The sequence below is a fragment of the Epinephelus fuscoguttatus genome, linkage group LG3 (genome assembly GCF_011397635.1).
Source record: "Epinephelus fuscoguttatus linkage group LG3, E.fuscoguttatus.final_Chr_v1".
NCBI classification, from domain to species: domain Eukaryota; kingdom Metazoa; phylum Chordata; class Actinopteri; order Perciformes; family Serranidae; genus Epinephelus; species Epinephelus fuscoguttatus.
In genome coordinates, this window is record NC_064754.1 from 42,920,323 (window position 1) to 42,946,049 (window position 25,727).

General features: G+C 40.6%; 2 protein-coding genes across 7 annotated transcripts in view; both read left to right on the forward strand.

Moving 5' to 3' along the window:
* The first annotated feature begins 280 nt into the window (after nucleotides 1–280).
* Nucleotides 281–5,452, forward strand: LOC125885713 (ladderlectin-like). Of its 2 annotated transcripts, XM_049571442.1 has the most exons (10): nucleotides 281–327; nucleotides 424–497; nucleotides 685–729; nucleotides 967–1,011; nucleotides 1,497–1,565; nucleotides 1,850–1,882; nucleotides 3,663–3,754; nucleotides 4,117–4,242; nucleotides 4,388–4,481; nucleotides 5,206–5,452. In XM_049571442.1, the coding sequence occupies exons 2-10, from the start codon at nucleotides 449–451 to the stop codon at nucleotides 5,274–5,276; spliced, it is 624 nt and encodes a 207-aa protein (XP_049427399.1). In that variant the 5' UTR covers nucleotides 281–327; nucleotides 424–448; the 3' UTR covers nucleotides 5,277–5,452. The 2 variants fall into 2 exon arrangements, with proteins under 2 accessions (XP_049427399.1, XP_049427400.1); XM_049571443.1 differs by lacking the exon at nucleotides 967–1,011.
* Nucleotides 5,453–5,601: 149 nt separating this feature from the next.
* Nucleotides 5,602–25,727, forward strand: part of LOC125885710 (glycine receptor subunit beta-like) — an 82,989-nt gene continuing 62,863 nt past the window's right edge. For 2 of the 5 annotated variants that reach the window (XM_049571432.1, XM_049571436.1), the window contains exons 1-2: nucleotides 5,602–6,167; nucleotides 13,422–13,608. In XM_049571432.1, coding sequence (XP_049427389.1) covers nucleotides 13,590–13,608 — 19 coding nt within the window. In that variant the 5' untranslated portion in view covers nucleotides 5,602–6,167; nucleotides 13,422–13,589. Of the gene's footprint in view, nucleotides 6,168–13,421; nucleotides 13,609–15,077; nucleotides 15,190–25,727 lie in introns of all 5 variants that reach the window. The other 3 variants (XM_049571437.1, XM_049571435.1, XM_049571433.1) reach the window with 3 other exon arrangements.

Consider the following 25,727-nt stretch of genomic DNA (forward strand, 5'->3'; position numbering starts at 1 on the left):
TTACTGTAACTAAATATCCAGCCCAGTTTGACTGTAATTCTTTTAAACCATTAACCTGATATGAAATCACAACAACAAGGAAGAGGTTTGTGAAAACTGTTTACATGCTGTCAGGAAACAGATTAATGATCAGCTTCATATCTTTATGTGCATGCTGCAATCATCTTCCCACATACAGGACTGAGTCATAGATAAACATTGGCACGTTCTGCCACATGAACGTGACTCAGTGCTTCAGGTGTGTGTATATAAAGAGCAGGATCCCCTCATCATCACTGCATCATTCAGCTGATACCTGAATAACATCACCTCACATTTACCTGACAGGTAAGACACCTGCTGTATCTCTCCTCTCTTCAGTGGAGCTCATGGTTCTGCTCTCTGTCTGAATATTTATTGGCTGTTTGTTTTTTCTCCACACAGAACAGTTGATCAGTTGATCATCACCATGAAGACTGTCCTGGTCCTCTCCATTCTCCTCTGTGCTGCATTTGCAGGTCAGATTCAACACAGACCATTTAGACAGAACACACACACTGTCATCCATGTGTTCATCTGTCAATCAGCAAGACTCTAACATGGTGCACACACACACACACACACACACACACACACACACACACACACACACGATTGATTGATTGATTGATTGATTGATTGACAGTGTTGTGTTTTTACCTGCAGCTCCACAACCAGAGGGAGAGAAGACAAATGAAGCCAAGGCTCCAGGTCAGTATTGAAGGTCTTTGCTTTACACACACAGACAGTAAGATCTACATCTCACAATAAAGCAATTTCTGTCTGTCTGTCTGTCTGTCTGTATGTTCTTGCACATCTAAAGAACCATTCATCTGATCTACTTTACACAACAGCTCTGTGGGCGGGTAATCGACCTGTTGGGAGCATGTTTTGAACAGACACTGCACTTGTCTATCTAACACTAACATTAATGTGATTCATTCACAGAAGCAGCAGTGGAGGTCCTGAAGGAAGAGGTTGTTGCTGCACCTGGTTAGTGTCCTCTTTAAATATCCTGCAGAGTTTTTCTGTTTGGTTTCATGTTTTATTTAGCCTGTACTGTGACAGCCATGTGAGAACATTTAATGTCAAACTGTGACATTTGTAACTTCATCGGTCTCGTCAGAACTTGTATGTAGGCCTTCTTCATTACTCACACATGCGATATGGGTGGAGGGACCAATTAGTTAATGTTAGCATGATACACGCTAAACTAGAATAGTGAACAGAGTAAAAATAGCTGCTACACATCAGCATGTTAGCATGTTGACGTTAGCATTTAGGTCAAAGCACAGGTGTATCCAAACACAGCCTCACAGAGCTGCTTAGCTGTAGACGCTTCAACTGGTTTTAACTTTTGTCACTTCCATGTTAATATGATTTACACTGGACATGCTTGACATTTTGTAGTTGCGACATTCTGTAATGTCAAAAACTCTCAACTAAAAAGATTTCTGATGAATCTGTTGATGTTTCAGAGATGGACAAGATGATGAAGGATGAGGAAGTACTTGTGCCAGAAGAATTTGTCCCTGTTCCCAGAAATGGTAATCACAAAGGACACACGTCACTCATAACAATATATTCTGTAGCTGCTATTAATAATCAGTTATGTGGTGAAACACATTTATCAGTTATACTCAAGTACTCCCAGCTGTTCCACATGTTGTTGTACTATAAGTTATATAAGATGTTTTTAAACAACATGCGCATAAGAAAACTAAACACACACATACTGACATATCTTGTGAATAAAATATATTGCATGTATTTATAGAGACTTATGTACAGCGTTCTATGTATTTATTCATTTATTTATTATATTTTCCAGCACCTGTGTCTGAGGAGGCAGCAGCACCTGAATGTAAGAGCCACATCACTGTTTTTATCTTAGTTAAGTTTGGTTTATTTTATTTGCAATTAACAAGGGAAAATATGGTATTTAAAAGCTGAAATACATTACAAATGAATCAATGAAGTGTTAAGGGTCTTTGCCTGAGTCCTCTTCAGATGTTTGTTGACAAAACCACAATGTAGATGTTGATTGTGGCGATGGAAGTAGGTTGTTCCAAAGAGATGGTCGTCTGTATTTCAATGAATATTGATGACAACACAGGAAGTAAAAGTCCTTAGAGCGTCTTGTGGAATATGAGTGAATGTCTGAGATAGACTCTAAAAAGTTCTGGAAAACACTAGGCGAGTCATGAGTAAGATTGTTGATCCATAAGAAAGTTGATCTTTCTAAAGAGAGAAGCAAGTGATTTTTAACAAAGCTAGTCATTCTCAAAACTTTTTGAATTAGAAAAATCTTACTGAGATAAATGGGACATGTGGCGGCCCAAGCAGTATTACATTACATAATATGAGGTTAAATTAAGATGTAATAAAAAGTTAAAATACAGGGATTATTGACCAGTGACCAAACTGTACTCAAATTACCAGCTGACTTCAAGTTCAATATGGTATTTCCAAGTTAGTTTTTTTGTGTGCTATGAACCACAGAATTTGAATGTAAGGAACCTGAGTTATTTCAATGTTGTCTATGAATATTTTTATTTTATCTTTGTTACATTTTTCATTTTGTTGCAAAATATCATGAAGTCACATTTTTATATATTGAGCGAGAATTTGTTTATCTGAACCATTTGGAAATAGCTCTTCATTTGCTTCTTGTCTGGGTGTGTAAAATTTTCATGTGAAGCTACCAGACATGTAGCATCAGCAAATAAATAAGGCAGTACATTTTTCACACCCTAGTTAGGTCGTTTATGTATATCAGGAACAACAGAGGTCCAGGAATAGAGTCACGAGGTACTCCACAAAGTAGCTTAGCTCTGTTTGAATTAAACCTGAAATTAAACCTAAATAGAAACATACTGTCGTCTGTCCTTTAAATAATTAAGCAGCCATTTTAAAGCAACATCATAAAAAAACATATTTCTGTAATTTTGCAATAAGGATGTTGTGATCAACAGAGTCAAATGCCTTTGACAAGTTTAAGAAAATAACAAGAGTTATTTTTGTGTTGTCAAAGGCTGTAGAGATTTCGTGAACTACCTGCAAAAGAGCCATTTGTGTTGACATTTTTCTCTGAAAACCATATTGATGGCTATAAAGTATGTTGCTTTTGTCCATATACTTCTTCATTCTGGAATATACTAGGTTTTCAAGAACTTAAGAAAAACATGGTAAAACAGATATAGGATGATAATTAGTAAATAAGCTGGAATCACCTGATTGGAATAGCAGAATGACTTTAGCTTCTTCAAGGTCATTTGGTACAACACCTGTTCTGAGCGATAAAGACTAGATCTTATTTCATCATGCTCTGCAGAAGACACTTTCATCCTCAGTATGATGTTATGCACTTCTTCAGAGATATGGGGGGGTCAAACAGCAATCATCTGTATTTACCAAATTCTGAGCTAAGGAAGGACCAATATTTACAAAAACAAACAAACAAACAAAAAAACACATTGCAACTGTTCTTTTCTTTATGTTCCTTAATGAGTGAGGTCATCATGGAAACAACGACACCAAACAAGACAAATCAAAAATAAAAAGCAAACACCTCTCTCTAAATATTTCAGTCCGTGAAACTGCTCTGTTGAAGTCAGTGTTTTCTCTCTTCTGTCTGTCTGTAGCTGCTTTCAACTTCTGTCCAAGAGGCTGGTTACAGCATGGCTCTCGCTGCTTCGTGGTCATCTCTACTTCCAAGACCTGGTACAGTGCTAAGGTACTGCTACTATCACACTTATACATTGTTATTGTGAGAACACTGAGCTTGTACACACTGTGAACAATGTGGTTGAAGTCGTAGCTTTTCCTGTCATCTGATAGACTTTGTTATTAATTCAGTTAAGCGAGTGTAGAACTTACCATTGACACACATGATGAATGCAACATGTTCCACAACATGGAGCATCAGGATGGTGATAGTAGGTCAGTCAGTGTGTCACCATCAGTCCATGAAAAGATGAGCTTTCCACATCAAAGCTAAAGACAAGTCATTTGGAGGAAGAAAATGCAGAAATGAAATGAAACAATTATTTAGTTGTTTAGTCACAAAGATTCCTATTTGCATCCTCTGTCTGACAGGAGCACTGCAACATCCTGGGTGCCCACCTGGCCTCGGCCACCAACACAGCAGAGTACAGCTTCCTCCAGCAGATGACACAACTACACGGTTTGACCTCCACATGGCTGGGAGGCCTCTACCTGCAGGTATGGATTTATGAAGAGACACCACTCAGTCAGTCCAGATCAAGCCCAGGACCTGGTCCAAAGGGGGTCTAGGCTCACACAAAACTGATGTGAGAGCAAATGAAGAGACTAAGACATCTTTACACTCATGTTCTTTGTCTCTTAGGGCCAGTGGATGTGGATTGACCAGGAGGGTTTCACCAGCTTGTACTCACTCCCCTCCCCCAGCAGCTACCCCTGCATCTACTTACGCAGCAACCGTAAGTCCACCTATTCGTTTTGGGGTCAGGGTCAGGGCCATCAACAACTTCTTGCTACTTTTTCCTGTTTTCTCATCTTATTTTCAAACAGTAAATATAACGTGAAGAGAATATAACTGTAACATTAGCTAATATGTTAGTTCAGATAAAATTTACTACGTCGCTCACAAAGTGTGGCCTGACTCTTTTGCTGAAGAGGGCAACATCAGACACATTTATATATTTATGTCAAATTTGACTATGATATTAGATTATTTTTCCCATCCCAGTTATAATTAGTACAGCTGTCTACACCATGCTGTAACAGCTCAGGTTTCACTCACATATAATTATGACCAGGGACTACTACAGGCTGTCTGTCTCTTTTCCAATTACAAGTCCAAATAAGATTTAGATACAGTATGTAACTACAGCTGTGAGAGGTGTGACTGTTATACCTGGATGTATGTCTTTTTCTCAGAGAGTTGATATCTTAATTTAAATGCCTTGATAGAGTTCAGTGCCTAGATCTGAATGAACATGACACTGACTTGTACATCAGAGTACAAGGCAATGTGACTCATGTTTCACACTTTTTTGGTCTGAGTGCTGATTTACTTAGTTCTCTGTGGAAAAAGGCAAATAAGTTATATTACAGTGAACATAATTGTGCATCATCTGTTGGCATAAAAAAGTGGATTTTGTGTTAATCTTATTTTTTTCTCTTTTTTAAATCAAATTTCAGATGGTTGGTGTAACACCGGGTGTGGCACTGCTTTTCCCTTCATCTGTTCCAAGATCCCTGAGAACTGTTAACATACAGACTTCTCATCTGGGGCCTTTAGACGGATCAGCCAGGATTTTTTTTTTCATTCGCATCCAAGTTATGAACGTTGTTGTGTGTCTTAATGAATTATACTTTTCTTTTTGTATCCTGCGTACTCTACTTGTGAGTGTTAAATGATTAAATATGAAGTTACTGTTGTGTAAAAGCATTTCTGTTTGTGGTTATGGCAGCAGTTCTGTAACAAAAACTTGAAAGAACAGGACATTGTTTGTTCGTCCTTTAAGTAACACCCAATAAGAAAAGCACTAAGGCATGGAAAAAAATACTGAAAAACACAGTATACAGAAAAAGCAGTGTCAATATGAGAGACATGACAGAATATTACATTACAAGAACTGTCTGATATGAAGGCCTTCAGGGGCCCAAGTGCCCCATGTGACCAAAAGACTTCCCGTTTTAGGAGCTGGCACAGTCTGGTACTGATAGTTTTTTTTACTACGAACAAGAGTGTGGCTTGGCACCGTCTTGCTGGAATAAGCAGGGACATCCCTGACAGATGTGGCACTGTGTGTTTTCAGAGACACTAACATTAAAAAGACTTGATTAAAATATCTTGCCCCCCATTTAAAATTTGAACTCATTAAAAACAGCTAAGGACTTTAAAACATGTTAAAAAGGATTGTTTTGATATTTCCTGTGTGATTTCATGTATTTTCTAGCAGGCCTGGTTATGTTTTACATGGTTGAAGTATGGGTCAGCAGAGGGCGCTGTGTGCATTGGGTATCAATAACCGACGTCAGTCACTGGTAGAGTGAGACGTCAGGTAGTACCTATACAGTCTATGGGTAGTACGAGTGATGCAGAAACAACACAGAAGCTAAGGACTGGTATTGATGTGTTTTTGTTACTGTTCCTACAGGTAAGATGCTCAGAAATCATAACCAGAGTGAAAAAATGAAAATAATACAACATGTAAAAGCCTTAGACTGTGAACTGTAGCGACTTTGAATGGAGATGAGTGAGTCCTTAGTAATGAATAGTAATTCAATATGGCGGGCGATGCTAATGAGATTGAAAACGAACTGTGAAACTGTCTTCTAAAGTGAGAATTGTGCAACCGTAAACACAACCATAAACAGAGATGATAGTTCAAAGTTAGCTCATGCTAATGGACAGTGTGAAAGGGTTTAAAAAGCTTCGGTTGTGTGTGAATAAGCGAAGGCTAATGACATGAATGCAAACCATGATAAAGGCCGCGTACTTTGCGGCTCTGATCAATGGCAGGCCAGTTAGGCACGAGGCAGTGTCCTGTGAGTATTTCAGAATAATAGCGCAAAGATGTACTTAACATGGGTTTTGCTTTTACATTTCAAAATAATTAGAGTCAATAGGGAAAACATGATTACTGGATTGAAGTTCATTGTTGTTTTGTTGAATATTGTGTGATAAATACTGATGATTTAAAAACAGATATAAGTTAAGTTAAAAAGGTGAAACAGTTCATTTGAGAATAAATGGAGATTTAAAAAGAAGTTCATTGAGGATAAATACTTTTGGTTAAAAAAAGGGTGTTTACATGACGGTTCATTACATGATCACAGGACTGTAATTTGATTTGATTTGTCTGACTTGGAATGTGTGTTTTGTAATATGTCAGTCACTGGTAGAGTGAGATGTCAGGTAGTACAAGTGATGCAGAAACAACACAGACGCTAAGGACTGATATTGATGTGTTTTTGTTACTGTTCCTACAGGAATAAAATTTAATGTGCCACACAAAGGATCGGCCACAGCGTCATTCTTAGAAGTGTAACAAGGACATCTTCTGGATGGCAGCATATGTTGCGCTAAAACCTGTATTTACCTTCAGCAAACATGATGCACTCACAGGTGTGGAAGTTCCACATACTGTTGGCACTGACACACCCACATACCATGACAGATGCTGGCTTTCAAACTTTGGAACTAGATGGACACGTCATCCACAATTTCCAAAAACAATTTCAAATGCTGTCTTGTTGGTGAACAGCACACTTTTTCCCTTTGTGTCAGTCCATCTCAGACAGTTTTGGGCTTGTTACTCAAAAAATAACCAGTAACCCTGGTACACACTAGCACCACACGACTTTACTGCCCATTCTGAAAGTCACTATGTCACATTACACGATTGTGGAGTCATAAAATCGTGCCGTGACTTGGCCGACAGACATGACACACTACACGATGGTACTCACCATTTCGTCGTCTTTCACGACATGTGTGATGTTATCGGGTTATTCTTGTCCTATTTTTATTACTTTTACTATTATTTGAGAAACTGTGTCTGTTCATGTGTCAGCTGAAATGTTATTGTAGTACTGTAATTCTCTCTGCCGAGGTCATAATGGGCTTTTAATTTGAAACAAAATCAGGAGGTATTAAGTTTAAAATGACGGCGCGATGCATTAACTTTATCAAGGCAACGGGAGCGGATAAAAAGTAAAATTATAGCTGCTGCACAGCAATGGTCAGGGCTGGGCAATTTTAGGCAAAATTAGGCAATTCTGAGCAACACACATACTAAAACAAAGCATATCACAACATAGAAGTTACATCATATAATTATGGCATGCCCTTCAAATTGTGGATGAGTGGCTGAAGTGATCAGACTCAAAGGAAAGAAAAAACTCAAGAACAAGAAAGTAAGAATAACATTAACTGCTAGCAATTATGAACAAACTGGCCTGATCTAGCTTAAAGCTAAGCGTTATCCATGGTGACAAAGATGAAAACATTTTTTAAAATGTAAAAGTAGCTATGGGCGGCACGGTGGTGTGGTGGTTAGCACTCTCGCCTCACAGCAAGAGGGTTGCCGGTTCGATCCCGGGCGCGGGAGCCCTTCTGTGCGGAGTTTGCATGTTCTCCCCATGTCAGCGTGGGTTCTCTCCGGGCACTCCGGCTTCCTCCCACAGTCCAAAGACATGCAGATTGGGGACTAGGTTAATTGATAACTCTAAATTGTCCGTAGGTGTGAATGTGAGCGTGAATGGTTGTCTGTCTCTATGTGTCAGCCCTGCGATAGTCTGGTGACCTGTCCAGGGTGTACCGTGCCTCTCGCCCGATGTCAGCTGGGATAGGCTCCAGCCCCCCCGCGACCCCAAGAGGATGAAGCGGTTAGAAGATGAATGAATGAATGAATAAAATAAAAATATCCTTCATCCAGGCACAACCAACATCTTAACATTTATCTTATTGGATGGCCATTAGGCATCTAGACATATGAAATAAATTTGAACCTAATAATTACAATAACCTCACTATAGCCAGTATTTACCAAAGCTAGTCTTATATAAAAAACTTATCAAACTAACAGAACTAACGGACGTAGCTCAGTTCATAGGGACTTGGGTTGGGAACCGGAGGGTCGCCTGTTTGAGTACCTGTCTGTACCAAATGTGGAGCGTGGACTGGTGGCTGGAGAGGTGCCAGTTCACCTCCTGGGCACTGCCGAGGTGCCCTTGAGCAAGGCACCGCACCCCCCGACCGCTTGGGGCGCCTGACCAAGGGCAGCCCCCTCACTCTGACATTTCTCCACTTTGTGCATGTATAGGTCCTGTTTGTGCATGTGTGTGTCTTTCAGACCTGTGTGTTAATGACAAAAAGAGTGAAAAAATTGAATTTCCCCTCAGGGGGATTAATAAAGTATATATATATATGTATGTATATATATATATATATATATATATATATGTAAAAAACAGATATAGGCTATTTTTTTGTTTTGTTTTGGGGATTTTTGTTAGCAATTTAACAGATTTCTCTTCACTCCTTTGAGCTGCTGAAAGCTGCAGGAGTGAAAAGTTAATAAAAGCTTTGTAAAACACGCTGTGATTGGGGTCTGGCACACGCAGGGCATTTGTCCTCAGTATGTGACATGCAGCAGGCACTCATCTCTCGCTGTGCTTGTATGATTGAAGAAACATTCGCATTCACAGGCTCATACTCTATGCTCACACTGCTATATTTACTTTTGTTTTTTGTTGTTAAGTATCAGTGGCGACTGCTGGTCTTTCAAGGAGGGGAAGCTCATTTTTGATCTACATCATAAAATGTGTCCGTTTAGTTATACTTAAATTCCACCCTCTGGGGCTGCTGTGCGAGGCTAGTGTGACCGCCTGTGAGTGCTTTGGGACGGTGGAGTGGCTCACAGGAGCACCTGCTGCTCATTGGGGACAGTAACTGCAGAGCGACAGAAGTCAGAATCTCCAAACACGAGTACAGTCTCCAATAACACCAGAAAAAGATGCTAGATTTGTGGCTAATTCGCTAATTTTTAACAAAGAAAAAGTCACTAAGAGGATTGGAAAAGTCTCCAGATCAACTCGGAACAACGGAATGAAACTTGAAAAATGCTCCGGTGGTGGTTTATATTTCAAGATCGCTGATTCGCTCGTTTCGTTGTCAATCAAAATGGGATTCAGCCTCAGACAGATCATCCAATCATCATGCAGAAGCCCAGCGTCCAGGCCAGCCAAGGCCAGCCCACTGCCCCATAGACCACCAGAGACGCTGAGTGTCCGATGGGCGGGACAAAACCAAGCATTTATCCAATGACTGTCTAGTTTCGCTGCAGTGGAACAACCCAGTCTATGCTTCCCCATTGAAGTCTTTGGACGCTGAGCTTCCACTGTTTAATGCACTGTGACGCTACGGGAATGAATGAGAAGAAAGTCGCGTCAGTGACCTGTGATAAGTAGCTGATTCTAAACAAAAGTTGAATGCGTTCTATTTTTTGACATTTTAGGGGAAGCTGAGCTTCCCTTGCAGTCTTAGAGAAATCGCCACTGTTAAGTATATATTAAGTATCTCACGACACGAGACGCTATGACAAGTTTAACGGAGCTTCACTTTACTGCTGCATTCTGCCTCACTGAGACTGAGAAACCTGACGCCGATGCATCTTGGCTCATTTGCATACTAAACAGTGATTGGGTGTTTATGGGGGGGGGGGGGGGGTCTCTGCTGACTGCAGACAGTAGATCACACACAGCTGGCACACAGCACAGAGTGGAGTGGAGATAGATGAGAAAACTTGTCTGTTTTGTGCCTTTTTCGGTGGAGTTGATTTGAGGGGGCAAGACATTTGTTTAAGGGGGCATTGGCCCCTCTTGCCCCTGCGTAGACCCGGTCTCGTATCCATCACATATCCAGCCACAAACTTCATTAATTCTTTGTTGCTTGTGTCCGGCTTTCCATGATTTGGTGATTTGATGATTTTCTTTTTTTAAGCCAGTGAGGGCTACAGTTTTCCTTTACTAAACGAGGAGGGTTTACCTTTGGTGGGATGTATCTCCATGATCTTCACATTGTCGTGCTGTCAGTCATAGTAGGTGTTTCAGAAGTTTGAGGTTGTGTCTTCTGCAATGCACTGCCTTTTATACAACGTTCGTCTTTTTTCATCCCCCCCCCCCCAAAAAAAAATCAAAGTAATTGCAATATTTCCAGCTGCTAAGAGAGATTGCACAGAGATCATCCACTTTATTACCCAACACCTGTGTTGGCAAACAGGATGCTTGGCAGAGAACATTTATTTGTTTGGGATCTTAGCTGGTGTTTGATCCCTCCAAGCTCGCTTCAGTGCCTCTTCCAGTGCTGAGATGGATACAAAGATGGTCTTGCTTGGCCATGCAGTCAGGATTGTAGCATTCTTATGAATTCTTTTACGAACTGTAGCATATGAATTCTTGATTTATGGCCAAACCATATTTTGTGAAGTCACACTGACCTTGACCTTTGACCGTCAACAACAAAATTCAAATCAATTCATTCTTCAGTTTTTTTTTCATTCTTTTTTTTTTTTTTTTTTTTTTTTTCAATTTCAAAAGAAATTTCTCTCAGGTGTTCTTGAGATATCATGTTCCTGAGAATGAGATAAATGCAAGATCACAGTGAGCTTGATCTTTGGCCACCAAAATCTTATTAGTTCATTGTTGAGTCCAAGTGAATGTTTGTGCCAAATTTGGAGAAATTCCCTCAAGGTGTTCTTGAATAAATGTGTTCGCAAGAATGAGATCGACAAGGTCACATTGTTCTTGACCTTTGACCTATGACCACCAAAAACTAATCAGCTCATCACGAAACCAAGCGGACATTTGTGCCAAATGTGAAGAAATTCCCTTGAGGCACTCTTGAAATATTGTGTTCATGAGGATGGGACAGATGGATGGACGGAAGGACGCACAGACTAGAGGAGAGGCAAAAGCAAGACAACCGTCAGAACGGAAATGGTTTTGCATGTGTTGGCCACAGACAGTTGCTCTCCTTATCCTGACTGATTCTTCTCTAGTTTTGGGTTCTGCTGGTGTCCTTGTCCTTGTACTTGTCACATAAGGCGGTACCTGCAGCCCAATTAGGTTGCACAGGTTGTCCAGCTCCTCCAGGATGGCACATCCATACATATGGTTGCAAGAAGGTTTGCAGTGTCTCACAGCACAGTCTCAAGAGCATGGAGAAGATACCAGGAGACCAGCTGTTCTGAGAGGAGCTGGACAGGGCTGTAGAAGGGCACCAGCCCAGCAGCAGGACCGGTACCTGCTCCTTTGTGTGAGGAGGAACAGGAGGAGCACTGCCAGTGACCTCCAGCAGGCTACTAGTGTACATGTTTCTGACCAAACTGTCAGAAACAGACTCCATGAGGGTGGCATGAGTGCCTGATGTCCTCTAGTGGGACCTGTGCTCACAGCCCAGCACTGTGCAGCTCAAATGGCATTCGCCATAGAACACTAGAAGTGGCAGGTCCGCTATTGATACCCCGTTCTTTACAGATGAGAGCAAGTTCAGACTGAGCTCATGTGACAGACGTGAGCCTGGAGACGCCGTGATAAACATGATGCTGCCTGTAACATCATCCAGCATGACCAGTTTGGCAGTGGGTCAGTGATGGTCTGGTGAGGCATATCCTTGGAGGGTCGTACAGACCTCCATGTCACTGACAGCGGTACCCTTACTGCTGTTAGGTAGCGGGATGACATCCTTAGAGCGTTTGTCAGACCTTACGCTGGTGCAGTGGACCCTGGGTACCTCCTGGTACAGGCCTCATGTGGCCAGAGTGTGGAGGCAGTTTCTGGATGACGAAGGTATTAATGCCATTGACTAGCCCTCTTGTTCCCTTGATCTCCAATTGAGCACCTATGGGACGTTAAGTATTTGTGCATCCAACACCACCAAGTACCACCACAGACTGTCCAGGAGCTCACTGATGACCTGATCCAGTTCTGGGGGAAGATCCCCCAGGACACCATCCTCAGACTCATCAGGAGCATGCCTAAATGTTGTTGGGAGGTCATACAGGCACGCGGAGGCCATATATAAAATTTATAAAAGAAATTACATTCCTTTGTTTAGCAGTCATTCTAACACCCTCCCCAGGGATACCACAGACGGCAATCTGAGGTAATGGGTTTAGAGTCAGTTCCAGTATCTTCGATATAACATCAAAAGATTTCGAGTATTCTACTAGGCTCAGGCATGACTAAAATGTGAGTCAAATTTACTGCCTGTGAGCACCTGTCACAAATATCAGAAAGGTTTTGATAGATCGTCGATAATGTAGCTTTGCTAAAATGGATCCTGTGAAGAACTTTGAACTGAGGCTGTTGCATTCCTTGATGCCAGCTGTATTTTGTGACTATGATTTTGAGATATATTCACCAGTGTTGAACATCAAGAAAGCACTGACATTGTTGATAGCTACGTACTGCCTCTCATTCCATGGAGTTTGACACATAATGAATCAATCTGAAGAAAGAGACATCATGTCCCCCCCCACTGAATAATAATGAGCAACTTTGGGTCAAATAAATATCAGTTTCCATTATTTGTGCTTTCCCAAATAACATATTCAGATTTGGGTACAGTTCCATAATGGGTGAAATGGATGAAAATCTGTTTGACAAAGTTAAAAAGCTTTTCCTGTATCGTCATGTTTACCCCTACAATTGAAGCTTTACATTATTTCTCTTTTTTTAATTTCTCCCAATTATTTCTCCTTCTTCTGTCTCTTATTGTGAGCAAAATTATTAAGTAATATTGTTTTATTCTCTGCATTAGCACCTTTAGGTAAACTCATCCGTAAAAGTAGCCTATTGATGAAGATTTGTATTTGTAATAACAGTGCTGTGCTACTTCCCCATAGGCAGGCGTAGAGGAACTTGGAATAGGACGCAAGAGCAGTGCAGATAAAGGAACACACATAGGACGGCAGAACAGAGAGAGAGGAGGAGAGAGAGGACATACAGTCAGGCTCCAGCCAGAACAGCGTCTCAGTGACTAACCACTGACTCCCTGTTATGCAGCAGAACTGATGATTCAACACACTAGAGGTAAGAAGAAATATGCAATGGGTCTGTCTGTCTGTCTCTTAATGTTCTCTGCAGCTGCAGTCGTGGGGTACAGCATGTGTGTGTGTGTGTGTGTGTGTGTGTGTGTGTGTGCTTCCATATGAGAAAGAGAGAAAGAGAGCAATACAGATAGAGTACTATCCCTAACCCTAACACATCTTATTACATCTTAATCTTAAATATTCATGAAAAAATGACAAAATTCTAGAGTCATGGTAGATAATGTGTGGCAAATTTCAGAATTTTATCTCAAAAACTGAATTTTTGACAGCATTTTGAATTTTGCTCTAATGTGAACAATTGGAGTCAATGTAAATATGGCAATTTTAAACATCAGTTTTTCACTTATGGAGCAAATCAATCATTGTTACAAACAAACTACCAACATCTCCATGCTGTCTAGATGCAATATGTGTATTTTCAGATTTTTGTCTTAATAACTGAATTTTTTACAGTGGTTTCAAATCTGCCTTTCCATGCACGGAAGCCTGCTTTCCTACACAACAGTGAATGGCTTACTCAGTTTGTGAAGCCACTGTTAAGTTGCTGCTTGCCAATTAGCTCAGAGCAGAAGATGACCATCTTAGGTTCCAGAGGTTGCAGATTCAAGCCTTAACTGGTGCAGAACTGCAGAACTAGTTAAACATCAGGTTTTCACTTATGAAGCAAATCAATCATTGTTAAAACAAATGACCAACATCTCCATGCTGTCTAGATGCAATATGTGTATTTTCAGATTTTTGTTTCGAAAACTGAATTTTTTTTATAGTGGTTTGAAATCTGCTTTTCCATGCATGGACAGCTGCTAAACCTGCACGTCTGGCTTAGTCAATTTGTGAAGCTACACATGAATTGTCACTGAGTAATTAGCTCAGTGAGCTAGAATTTGATCCTTAGTCTCAGAGGTTGTGAGTTCAAGCCTCAGCTGATGCAAAAGGCAAATTGTGTTGCTAAATTCCTAAATGTCTTCCAATTCTTCTGCTTGTTGCTCAGAATTGCCTAAAAATACCCGGACCCAACCCATCGCTGCGCAGCAGCTATAATTTTATTTTTTCATTTTATTTTTTGTTTATTTTATTTTCCAGTTTTCCTCCCTGAGGCATTGACACCTTATTGTGGTCTGGGGGTTTGTGTGCCTCAGTGACCCTAAGAGCTATACCAGCAGGAGCTTAGTCTTCAGGTGGGACACCCAAGTTGGACAGGTCTTAGGGAAGAGGCCTGACAAAGTGTAATCCATTTCTTTAGGTTGGGGGTTGGACACACAGCTAACAACAACTCAATTCCATGTAGAAAACACTGTTATCAACAATAAAACAAGCGGCAAGCACATTTGAGACCACAGTGCTTTGACACCCTCTATAGGGCACTCACACAGCGTCCCCACATCCTGCAAGTGAGTGAGTGAGTGAGTGAGTAGGTGAGTGAGCTTTATTTGTGAGCTCTACCTATAGAACCGGGCTTGGTCTCCAGAAGACTTGGCCCAGGTTCCGCCCAACTCCACCTCTAACATTTTGAATCGTCTGATGGTCAGCTATGACCCAAGAATAAGGCCTAACTTTCAAGGTAATGCAACAAACCATACAGGTAAGTGATGACAAATTCTTTGTAGAAAGATGGTGGCCATACAGGAATCACTAGTATGATTATAGTTGCTCATCAAGAATCATTATTTATGACAATTCAAGGAACCATTAAAATGAAGATTATATCACACATATAAGATGCTACAAGACAATCCCATGGACAATATTTTGGATGTTAAGGAAAAGTGGGAATTAGAAATGAACACAATAATTTCAGAGGTAAAGTGGGAGCTGTCATGTAGAGAGGCACATAAGATAACAAACAGCCCCACTTGGAAGGAATTCGAATGGAAAGTTAAGATGAGATTTTTTAGGACGCCTCTTTTTAGGACGCCTCTTCATTTCTTCAAAATTCGGGAGCACCTTGAATCATTGCTGGAGGGGCTGTGGCCTGGTTGGAGACCATAGACATATATTCTGGGACTGCCCAAAACTATCAGGATATTGGCAAGACATACAAAATGAGATAAAAAAAATGTTTAAGTGCCATTAGAACCATCTTACTTTCTGTTAGGCATATTGCCAGAAAATCTAGAAAGAAATAATCATATATTATTACTGCAAATTCTCTTTTTAGTGGCCAAAAAGATGATCACAGTCTCCTAGCTGAAGCCTCAGCCCCCCACAGTGACACAATGGAGGGAGAGGATTAAGGATGTTTACTACATGGAAAACATTATAGCAAGGTTACAGCTAAAAACAGATGTATTCTTGTCTAAATGGTCACCAGTTGTTATTTTTCTTTCCCTCTGACCAGTATGGCCCAAGTGGAAGGGAGAATGATGTTCCCATTTTTCTTCTCATTTAAATGTGAACAATTTTATTTTATCTTTATTTTTTTTTTTTTTATTTTATTGTTCTTTCTCTCTCTCTCTCTCTCTCTCTCTCTCTCTCTCTTCCTCCCATTCCCTCTTGAAATAATGGATATATGGACAATGGATATATGGCATCTCAGGGTGAATCTCAGTCTTTGTCAGCAAGGTCCTGACCTTACTGCAGTTTGTTGTTGTAACTGACTTGAATGGGCGACTTAAGATGGCATTTGGCACTTTGAAAAACTGTTCTCTTTACAGATAAATCCTGGTTTTGGATTTACCAGTCAGATGGCAGAAAGCCTGTATAGCGTTGTGTGGCCACGCGCTTTGCTAGAAATACAATATACTGTGATGAGATCTTTGGGCTCCATTGTCATCTCATTCATCCGCCACCATGACCTCATATTGCAGCATGGTAATGCACAGTGGAGGGTATACGCAGGTATACAGGGTATATACACCTCTTCTTCTGGCCATTTATGGTTACCCACCTATCAGTCAAAAAGCCGCCAGAATTATATAGGACAGTATACCCACTTCCTCCTCAATAATCTACCCATTTACCTACTTGTGCACCCACCTCATCAACTACCACTACACCACTGCATGCTCCACGTTGCAACTATCTGTACATAATTCCCGGAAACTGAAAAAATTTCAGCTCTTACATGGCCTGCATACTCATACTCACTAGACATGTCCCCCATTGAGCATGTTTGGGATGCTCTGGATCAGCGAGTATTCCAATCCCTGCCAGTATGGCCAGTGGGCCAATATTCAACAGGCCAAAATCAACAATCTAATCAACTCCAGATGTGTCTGGTGATGTGTTTTACTGCATGAGACAAATGGTTGTCACACCAAATACTGACTAACTCTTTGGGGTATCTGTGAGCAAAAAATGCACTTCTGTAGCGCTAGTTATGTGACATCCTAAGAAATGTCTTTTTCAAGATAAGAAAATTAAAATTGATCAGGGTGGGGATTTATTGTGACTGTCCAAAGACACACCTGTGTAATAATGATGCTGTTCAACCAGCATCATGATGTGACACACCTGTCAGGTGGATGGATTATCAAGTCAAAGGTGCAAGTGCTCACTAAAACAGATTTTAACAAATTTGTAAAAACAAAAAATTGAGAGAGATAAGCCTTTTGTGTGCATAGGAAAAGACTTAAATCTTTTAATATTACTCATAAAAAATTGGAGCAAAAACAAAAGTGTTGGGTTTGAATTTTTGTTCAGTGTAGAATTTAGAAAAATAACACTCAGTACCAAGGCTTTTGTTGGGCAACAATGTTGATAGTTTAGGATATTGCCTAAAAACAAAGTTTTAAAGGCCCTGACACACCAAGCTTACTGTAGGCCGTCTGTCAAAGTTGGGCCACTGGTGAGCGTCCATTGCCGTTGTTGGTGTGGTGTGTTGGTGAGCCCGTCGGTGAATGATATCACTCTGAATTGCAGTAGAGTTCAGTGCAGAAGAGAAACGGATGTGAGGAAAGCTAAGGTCAAGAGGGAGTGAGGCCAAAACTAACTTGTTGACTTAAGGTGAGATCATTTTTCTTTATCCATTGAGCTCATCAGCAGAAACATTTGCTCATGGTTTGTGTTATTGTTCACTGGTGCACGGTAAATGTCCTCTGTTCTGTCAACTCTGGATTGTGTTGTTAATGTGCTAACTGGCTTTCTAGCATCAAGACAGTCTTCCGGTTTCCCTTTTTTAATGGTGAATACTGCCATCTGCCAGTGTGGAGAGTTATTTCCTCTCATGCAGGTGCAAAACGTACGTGTTGGTTGGCAATGGCTGTAGTCTTTGTGATGCGTTCATCTGCAACTTTTTGGCTGAGACATGAGGCAATGCTGAAGTTGGTTTGGTGTGCCTGGGCCTAAAGACCTTTTAAAAACCACCTTGTATTTGTTCTTTGGTCACAGTTAATGAGCAATGAGCAATTATAATTTAAGGGTTAATTACAGAATAATAACCACATGTATTACTGGTTTATAAGACACTCTAAGACCCTATAAGATGTAATTAATAAGGTGTTTATTGACATTAATGAGACCTAATGAGTGTTAATAATGGTATACAATACATTTATTATTGGCTTATAAGATATTATTGGTACTAGAACATCCTTAAGAGTTTATAGACAATTTATCAATATTAAGATGATGTTTATTAACATTAATGAGACTATAAGAAGTAAATTTAAATGCCATGTTATGGTTAATAAATGCTTAATTGTGCACTTACTAATAGTAAATAATGATCCTTTGCAGCTACCGGATCTAAAGTGGGAACAGTGTTGTATAAAGGTTAATAAGTTATTAATATCCACTTATTAACAGCTCATAATGCATCTTTGCAGCTACTGGATCTAAAGTGGGAACAGTGTCGTATAAAGGTTAATAAATTATTGATATGCACTTATTAACAGCTCATAATGCATCTTTGCAGCTACTGGATCTAAAGTAGGAACAGTGTCTTGTTGACATTCATAAACTCTTTATTATGCACTCACTGAAGTTAATAATTCTATTAATTATGCACCTATTGCAACCTCTAGATATCAATCATTATTTCAACATTAAAGAATTCTGATGCGTTCTTTTCACTCTAGTATGTTATTATTTTCTTTAGCAAAGAATCATGGGTAACTCATTTCCTCAAAATGGCATACAAAGACAAACATGAGTTATTTGAACTTAAAAAATTTGAGCAGATTGATTCAGAGTTAGCTGCTTTATTCACTCATGATGAGAATTCAGCCTATCAGTGGTGGTGAAAACACAACATAAGGACATATTTCCTTTTCATATTGATTTTTAATGCAACCACTATTGTCAAAAACAGGAAACCCTAATAGCTGAGTTCTAAAAAAAAATGACAGATCTGAGTTCATTTGGCTTTTTCAAAAGTTTTGTTACTTAGATTGACTGTTCGGGAATACAGTGTTCCACAAAGCTCCCTGTAACCCAGGCCAAAGGTGGCCAGGTCAGTGATGTCTTCAGGCCAGTTGCTTAGGTCAAACATGGTGGCAGCGGCCTTCAAGACACCCTCATCAAGGTTGCCATAATCTAACTTCCCTTGTTTTTAATCCACAGCCTAGTACTGAATTACTCTCACAATGGTTTCACAAAAGTGACAATAAAACGTTTACACACTGGGCCTGATACAAACTTCAATTACAAAAATGTATGAAATGCTCCTTTAACCTTACTGACGGAGAGGGATGAAGTCAGGCTATGGCGTTAGTAAATCAGCAGGAGTTAGCATGAACATGACGCAGCCTATATCCATTAGCCTGCTCAGCATAACACACAGCTCATCGATGCTCCTAACACATTCACTCTGCTCATCCTGCTTCACACAATTTGCGGTTACTCTTGTATCTCAACCATATGCATCTTCACACACATTTCACTCACTTTAACTCACACAGAATGTCATTAGTGACGCACTTAGCTACCGAAGGTATTTCCAGGGGCACCCTTGACGAGCTGCGACACACACACACACACACACACACACACACACACACACACACACACACACACACACACACACACACACACGTGCAAGACCACAGACAGACAGACTAGGGACACACAGGAGCACAAGAAAGGGGAAAGAAAAGGAAAAACATGGAGATCAGGAACAGAAAACTGCACCCTGTCAGGATTAGTGTTAGTACAAATTATAGTGACAACCAACAGCTTTACAACAATTAAGAAAAGTAGGCTGAGGTAGCAGTAAAAGTCCAATTAGTCTCCAAAGTTGCAGGTCAGATTGGTGAAGTGTAGTGTGTGTATCTTACCACAACATCCTACATGGAACACACCGGAAGCCTGAAGTGAGCTCTGAGGCGGATTGGCACACAGACTTCCCACCCCCTGGCAGTATTGAAGACCGGCCCGTCATCATTACACTCTGCTGTCCAATTAGAGCCACCTAAGCTGCAGAGGAACAGGTCCACTGGATGGCGATGGCCTGCCTCCTGCAGTGACATCTATCACCATGCAGGAGTATAAGAGCGGGACTGAGCCTTCGCCCCAGGTCCAAACACTCAGACAGCAGAGGAAAGGCCAGGGCTACATACCGGGGAGACTACTTACGCCTCCCAGAGTGCAGTTTAAAAATTCCCGCAGAGCCACTCCCCAACTGGCTCAACACATAGTGAGCATCAACCTGCCAACATGAAGGGATACCTCCTGGCTGGAAAAGCTTAAAGAGTCAAACTTTTTCCACACCTTTCCTACTAAACACTAACTTGGTGACTTGCAGGTGTCTAGACAGGTTAAAGCTATCTTTGGTAGACGGTACTACTGAGGTCATTTCTACAGGCACCCCAACTTAAAGCCTTCACCTGTCGAACCCTCAACACGAGCCTAACCCTCCTTTTAAGCGTCATAACACGAGATTTTGTACTCTGTCTATTCTCTCCCAGTTCAACTCCATTTCAATTCAAGCTGTATTTGGTAGAAATTCAACTTCTTAAGCCAAACAGTCTGATACCTTGTCTTCATATCAACAGGAAAACAGCTGAGGAGCCTCGAAGGAACTCTGACCACCGTCGAGGTAAATAAAACCAAAACAACGGAAATGAGCATCATGCTAGGATGTCAGTCTGACCTGTAGGTTCAGTGTGGACTGACGGTCAGCAGAGCTTTGACGGTGCTTTGCCGTGGTCCACCTCGAGATTCAGAGCTTCAGAGCTGTCCAGGTGTCCCCTGTGGGAGTGTTGCCGACACTGAGGTCGTCTGTACAAGTCTCTCCTAATTAGCATTTTGCGAGCCGAGACGTTCCAATCTGCGTTCTATTCTCTTCTCGTCACGTGCCATGTCACATTCCGGGTCCGAACGCAGATCAGTCCAATTACTATATTTCCTCCATCCCCTGGCCTCTTTCTAATACCAGAATATCTTAACATTACTATAAACAGTACGTGTGTGTAAGAAAAACAAAACATGGTACATATAAATTCAGTTGTATACTAAACCTCTGTATGTTTTATGTTTACCAAACATAGTTTCACTCTGGCATGAAAGTTTGAATAACAAAATTGCCAAAGTATCAAAATTCAAGCACAATAACAGACATATGGACATTAACACATCTTTCTCCTTATACATCTGCTCAGGGGCGTAAACATACACAGCACAGGTGGTGCGTTTGCACTGGGTCCCCCATACAGAGAGTGGGCCCTCCATTAACATGTTGGGCGGAGAATGGGCCCTTATGAGAGACTGTCACCTTGGAAATATGCCTTTGTTCAAACATGAACTCTCATTAAATTAAAAATGGTGCCATTCGCTATATATGCACTTAAAAAAGGCAAATCTTAAACCTCAAATAAACTATTAAAATCATTACATTAAATGAATAATTTATTATTTTCTTTTGTACTTTTTGTTAAATACAGATATAAAATGAGGTTTGCTCTAAAGTGTGTGTTGATGTTGTCCAATGTCATGTTTCTGTTTGATCATGTGACGAGATGATATTTGCTCAATGACTTGCAATGATGACTGTGTCGATTACACAGTTTGAGTCTCATATAACTCAAAAATAAAAAATAATATATTTCTTTTTTTTACAGTTTTGTAATAATCTGTGTTTGCGCAGGAGCCAGGGACTAAAGTGACAGCGCCCACCCCACCATCACTCCCCTGAAGGATGCTCCACTAATCACAAAAGTTGAGACTCAAACTCCATCACTGTCACTGTGCACTACTACAAGTCCTCCAAGTGTACACCATCTTCCTCTGCCTCTGTCAGTTTTCACTGTCATTTACACCATCTGTCTGCCTGCAAAGCTGTTGACCACAGCAGCAATCTACTGTTTCATGTCTTGCATTTTATTTTACAACCACACTAGCCCCTCTTGCCTTTGTTCTTTATCTTCCTGTCTTCCTACTCTTTAGGCTCCTTGTTTCTTCCTCTGTCTCTACTCTCTTTCTTCTGTGATATTCAACACCGTCCTCATGTTTATCAGAGGATAATACATTTCTCTCCCCAGTTTTGGACATTAAAAACATTTTGATGTTTCTGGTGCAAAATGAAGACCTGCTTTTACGGTTTGATCTGAGGCAGATGCCCAGATGAACTCACATGGTTGCCGTTTGTTGTTGCCTCTGTGTGGAGTAGGTGTAGGTCCACAATCTGCCACTAGGGGGTGACAAAAAGTGAAAAAACAAAAAGACAAAAACTGACGAGGTTTGATTATCATGCAGCAAAGTTGTGTCCCTGAAAGATTAAAAAGCTACACAAAGTATAAAAAAGTTTAACATAAAGAGTTTGCCTGTTTATTTTAACCAACTAATGTACCAAATATGAAGAGTAGTATGAGGCTGAGTAGTGCAACAACTGAAACCATGCAGGAATAAAGAATTTAAACAGCTAAAATAAATGTTTTGTCCTATTCAAAGTTCACTCATGTCTCTGCCCTTACTGCTCTAATCTGTTCTCCACTGTCCTTTCTCATCATCTTCCCCAGCTGAACAACATACAGCCTCCCACCACTTAACTTCCATTCACACTGTTGGACAGGAAATGACTGAGTAAACTCTGACGATGCCTTACACTGTTCTGGGTCAGACATGTCAGCATGGATACACTATCATTCACCAACCCACAAGATGTGCTGAGTGGCTGTGCGTTCTAATACCCGTACTACCATACTATATAGTATGTCAGAAAAAGATGGAGGGTGCGTTCCGAATCACATACTTTTTCTTCTTACTTTTAGTAGGTACCATAGCTGCCCTTAAAAAGTACATACTGTTGCACGCAGTATGCACACAATCAGGACATATTACTGTCTCATAACATTACCCCCTCAACTTTGACCCTCTTGCTTTTTTATATCAGTTACCTTGGAGATAAAACAAATGCCACTTACTGAGTTCGCCAGAGACAGAGATCAACCCAAAGAGCCCTGCTGTTGTTACTTTGCAATGTTTGTAAGTTATAACTGCACAGATTGTAGATTCGAACATTTTACATTTTGCAACAGTCAAAATACATCTGCAGTTTGCTGTCATTGTTATTTGTATATGTGCTATTGTTGTTTTTTATATTGAGGATTATTTTGTTTACCTAATTAATATTCCTATTATTACTGTTTGACTGGTCATCGGTTACTTGAATGTGCTGTCAGCCATCATTGCGATTTCTGACAACTGTCAAACAGCTGTCAGTGAGTTGTCAAACAGCTGTCAGTGAGTTGTCAAGCTGCCATGTGTTTGTGGCTCAGTCGACATGATGTATCGTCCGCTGTGCAAAGGATTGTGGGTCAGAATAACCAAAAAAAGCATGCTGTCTTGCATACTGCAAAATTGGACTGGATGTAGTACAACATCCAATATTTTTGGCACTGCATTTGATATACTATGTATTGGGTAGTATGTAGGGATGCACCGAATATTCGGTAACCGAATATATATGGCCAAATATTGCAAAAAAACACACATTCGGTATTCGGTGGAATAAGTTAAAAGCAAGGCCGAATAATAGCGGCGTGTTTTGATAACGCAATCAAACAACGTGCCGTGACGGGCGGAGTGAAATGTCGGCAGTGTGGCGATCCGTCCGTCACCCCACTCGCATTTGCGACTAAAAATAGTTTTGAGCGAGCAAAATAGGCTTAAATCATTCAGCACGCTGTGCGAGCAGCCTACAGATTTCAACCAGCAGCAGAAACGAAAGGCGAATCCCATCGGTTGTGGGTTGAACGGGGGTCACAGACACAGACAGTAATGTATTCTTGTCAAATACGGCGGCCATAGGCTTACCGGCGCCGGAGAAGTCGGCTCCAATAAGATTCACTTCTTGGCATGTGGACTGCCTAAAAGTACCTGAACAGCCGAGCCATGGCGGCACACAGGTATGTGACGTGTCAGAGGAGAAAGGAGCCGTTCACATTTCTCTCTCTGTGGCAGGTAACGGCCCACAAACCTCACCGCACTTTAGGGACTGTTCTTTACTTATCAAGGGAGGAGGGTGGCTGGTTGATTTTTATTTTATTTATTTATTTTATTTTGATCCCCCCTATGTTCATCACTTATTGATGCTGTTTTTGAAGTATGAATAAGTCAATAAGTAATTTATTCCATTGAAATATCATTGATGTATTATAGAAAAGTGATTTATCTTTTTATAAATGACAAAAGGCACATCTGCCTCATTTTCGCTGTGGTATCCTGATACTACTCAGAACCGTGATACTTTCACTGGTATCGTACCGTGGGTCCCAATTTTGTTACCTTGACAACACTAATCTGGAGGGGGTTCATCTGCAAAAACTAATGAAAAACTAAACAACGGTATTCAGCCAAGCGTTTAATTTTATTCGGCTTCGGCGTCGGCCACAAATTTTCATTTCGGTGCATCCCTAGTAGTATGATTGTATGGGTAATGGAAAGCACAGTTAGTATGTCCCAATACATAGTATTTCAAATGCAGTATGCCAAAAAATCTCGGGGTGGGAATCAACTGAGGATCCACGATATGATATTTTCATGATACAGTGTTACTGCGATTTTAAATATGTTGCTATTTGTTGAGTATAGCAATAAAATATATTGCTATATATTGAGATTTGTTACTATTTTTCAACTGTAAATCTGGTCCCCAAAGGAAAACTTTGTCAACATCTGTTTTATCTAATAAGATAAAGTCTGTTAATCTCACTGATACATGTACATCCCTCCAAACATTGTACAGACCTGTCTCTTTAATTAACATGTTAAGGTCTTTTGACCTAAGAGATTTTTGTCTTTTTACACTTGTTGTATCCAAAGCGTGATTCAGGATTGTATTCCAGTCTCCAGCACAGACCAAAAGTCTTTCACTTTCTGAGACTATTATGTCAAATAAAAGTTTTAAGAATTTCCTATCACTCTCTGGTGGGGTGAATATTTTAGCAAATGTGACCAGAACATTATCAATCCTTCCTTTGATTATAACAAACCTGCCCTTTGTCTCGATTTTCCTTAATTAGTTCAAAGTTAAGAGAATTAGAAATCAGAATAACCACCTCTCTTTTCTGACTATTTTTACAAGAGCTGAAAAAGGAGTTTACATACCCAAACCTTTTAAGTTTGTCATGTGCTTGTTTTGACATGTGTGTCTCCTTTAAGAAAAGAACCTGTTATCCTTTTTAATTTTTGCTGACACTTTACTCCATTTGACTGGATTACTCAGGCCATTCCCATTTAAGGAAACAAGTTTCAAGTCATGAGATCCAACCATATATATTGTGAATAGTAAATGAGTTAGTAACCCCCACGAACATACTGTGAACCAGAACAATAACTATAATATACATATATGAACTGACTTCCAAACAGGAAGGAGACTTGTGCTCCTCCACAACTGTGACCCCGTTGGTGGGTCGAGGGTAAAGCCTCTCATAAGGAGAGGGCCCAATGATGAGGATGGCTGCTGAGCCTAAAGGCAAGAGCTCTCCCATCCTATTAGTCCAACGTGTCCCGTTTAGAGAGTGAACCGCCTCTCCCAAGTGCTCAGCGATCAACACAAGGCCTGAGTGAAATAAACAGTCTCACTGTCATGTTGTTTAAATCTCCGTCTACGCCTGCTTGGCGTGATCTCCCTGAAACTCCTGTAGTTTATCCCTCACTCTCCCAGCCACCGCCGAGCCTTTCTCACCATGACTGCCAGCCCGCTGCCACCCCAGTAGC

Coding starts and splice junctions, on each gene's coding strand:
- LOC125885713 (XM_049571442.1), top strand. CDS start 449: ATGAAGACTGTCCTGGTCCTCTCCATTCTCCTCTGTGCTGCATTTGCA. Junction 730..966: donor AAATGAAGCCAAGGCTCCAG/GTCAGTATTGAA, acceptor ATTCATTCACAG/AAGCAGCAGTGGAGGTCCTG. Junction 4,482..5,205: donor CATCTACTTACGCAGCAACC/GTAAGTCCACCT, acceptor ATCAAATTTCAG/ATGGTTGGTGTAACACCGGG.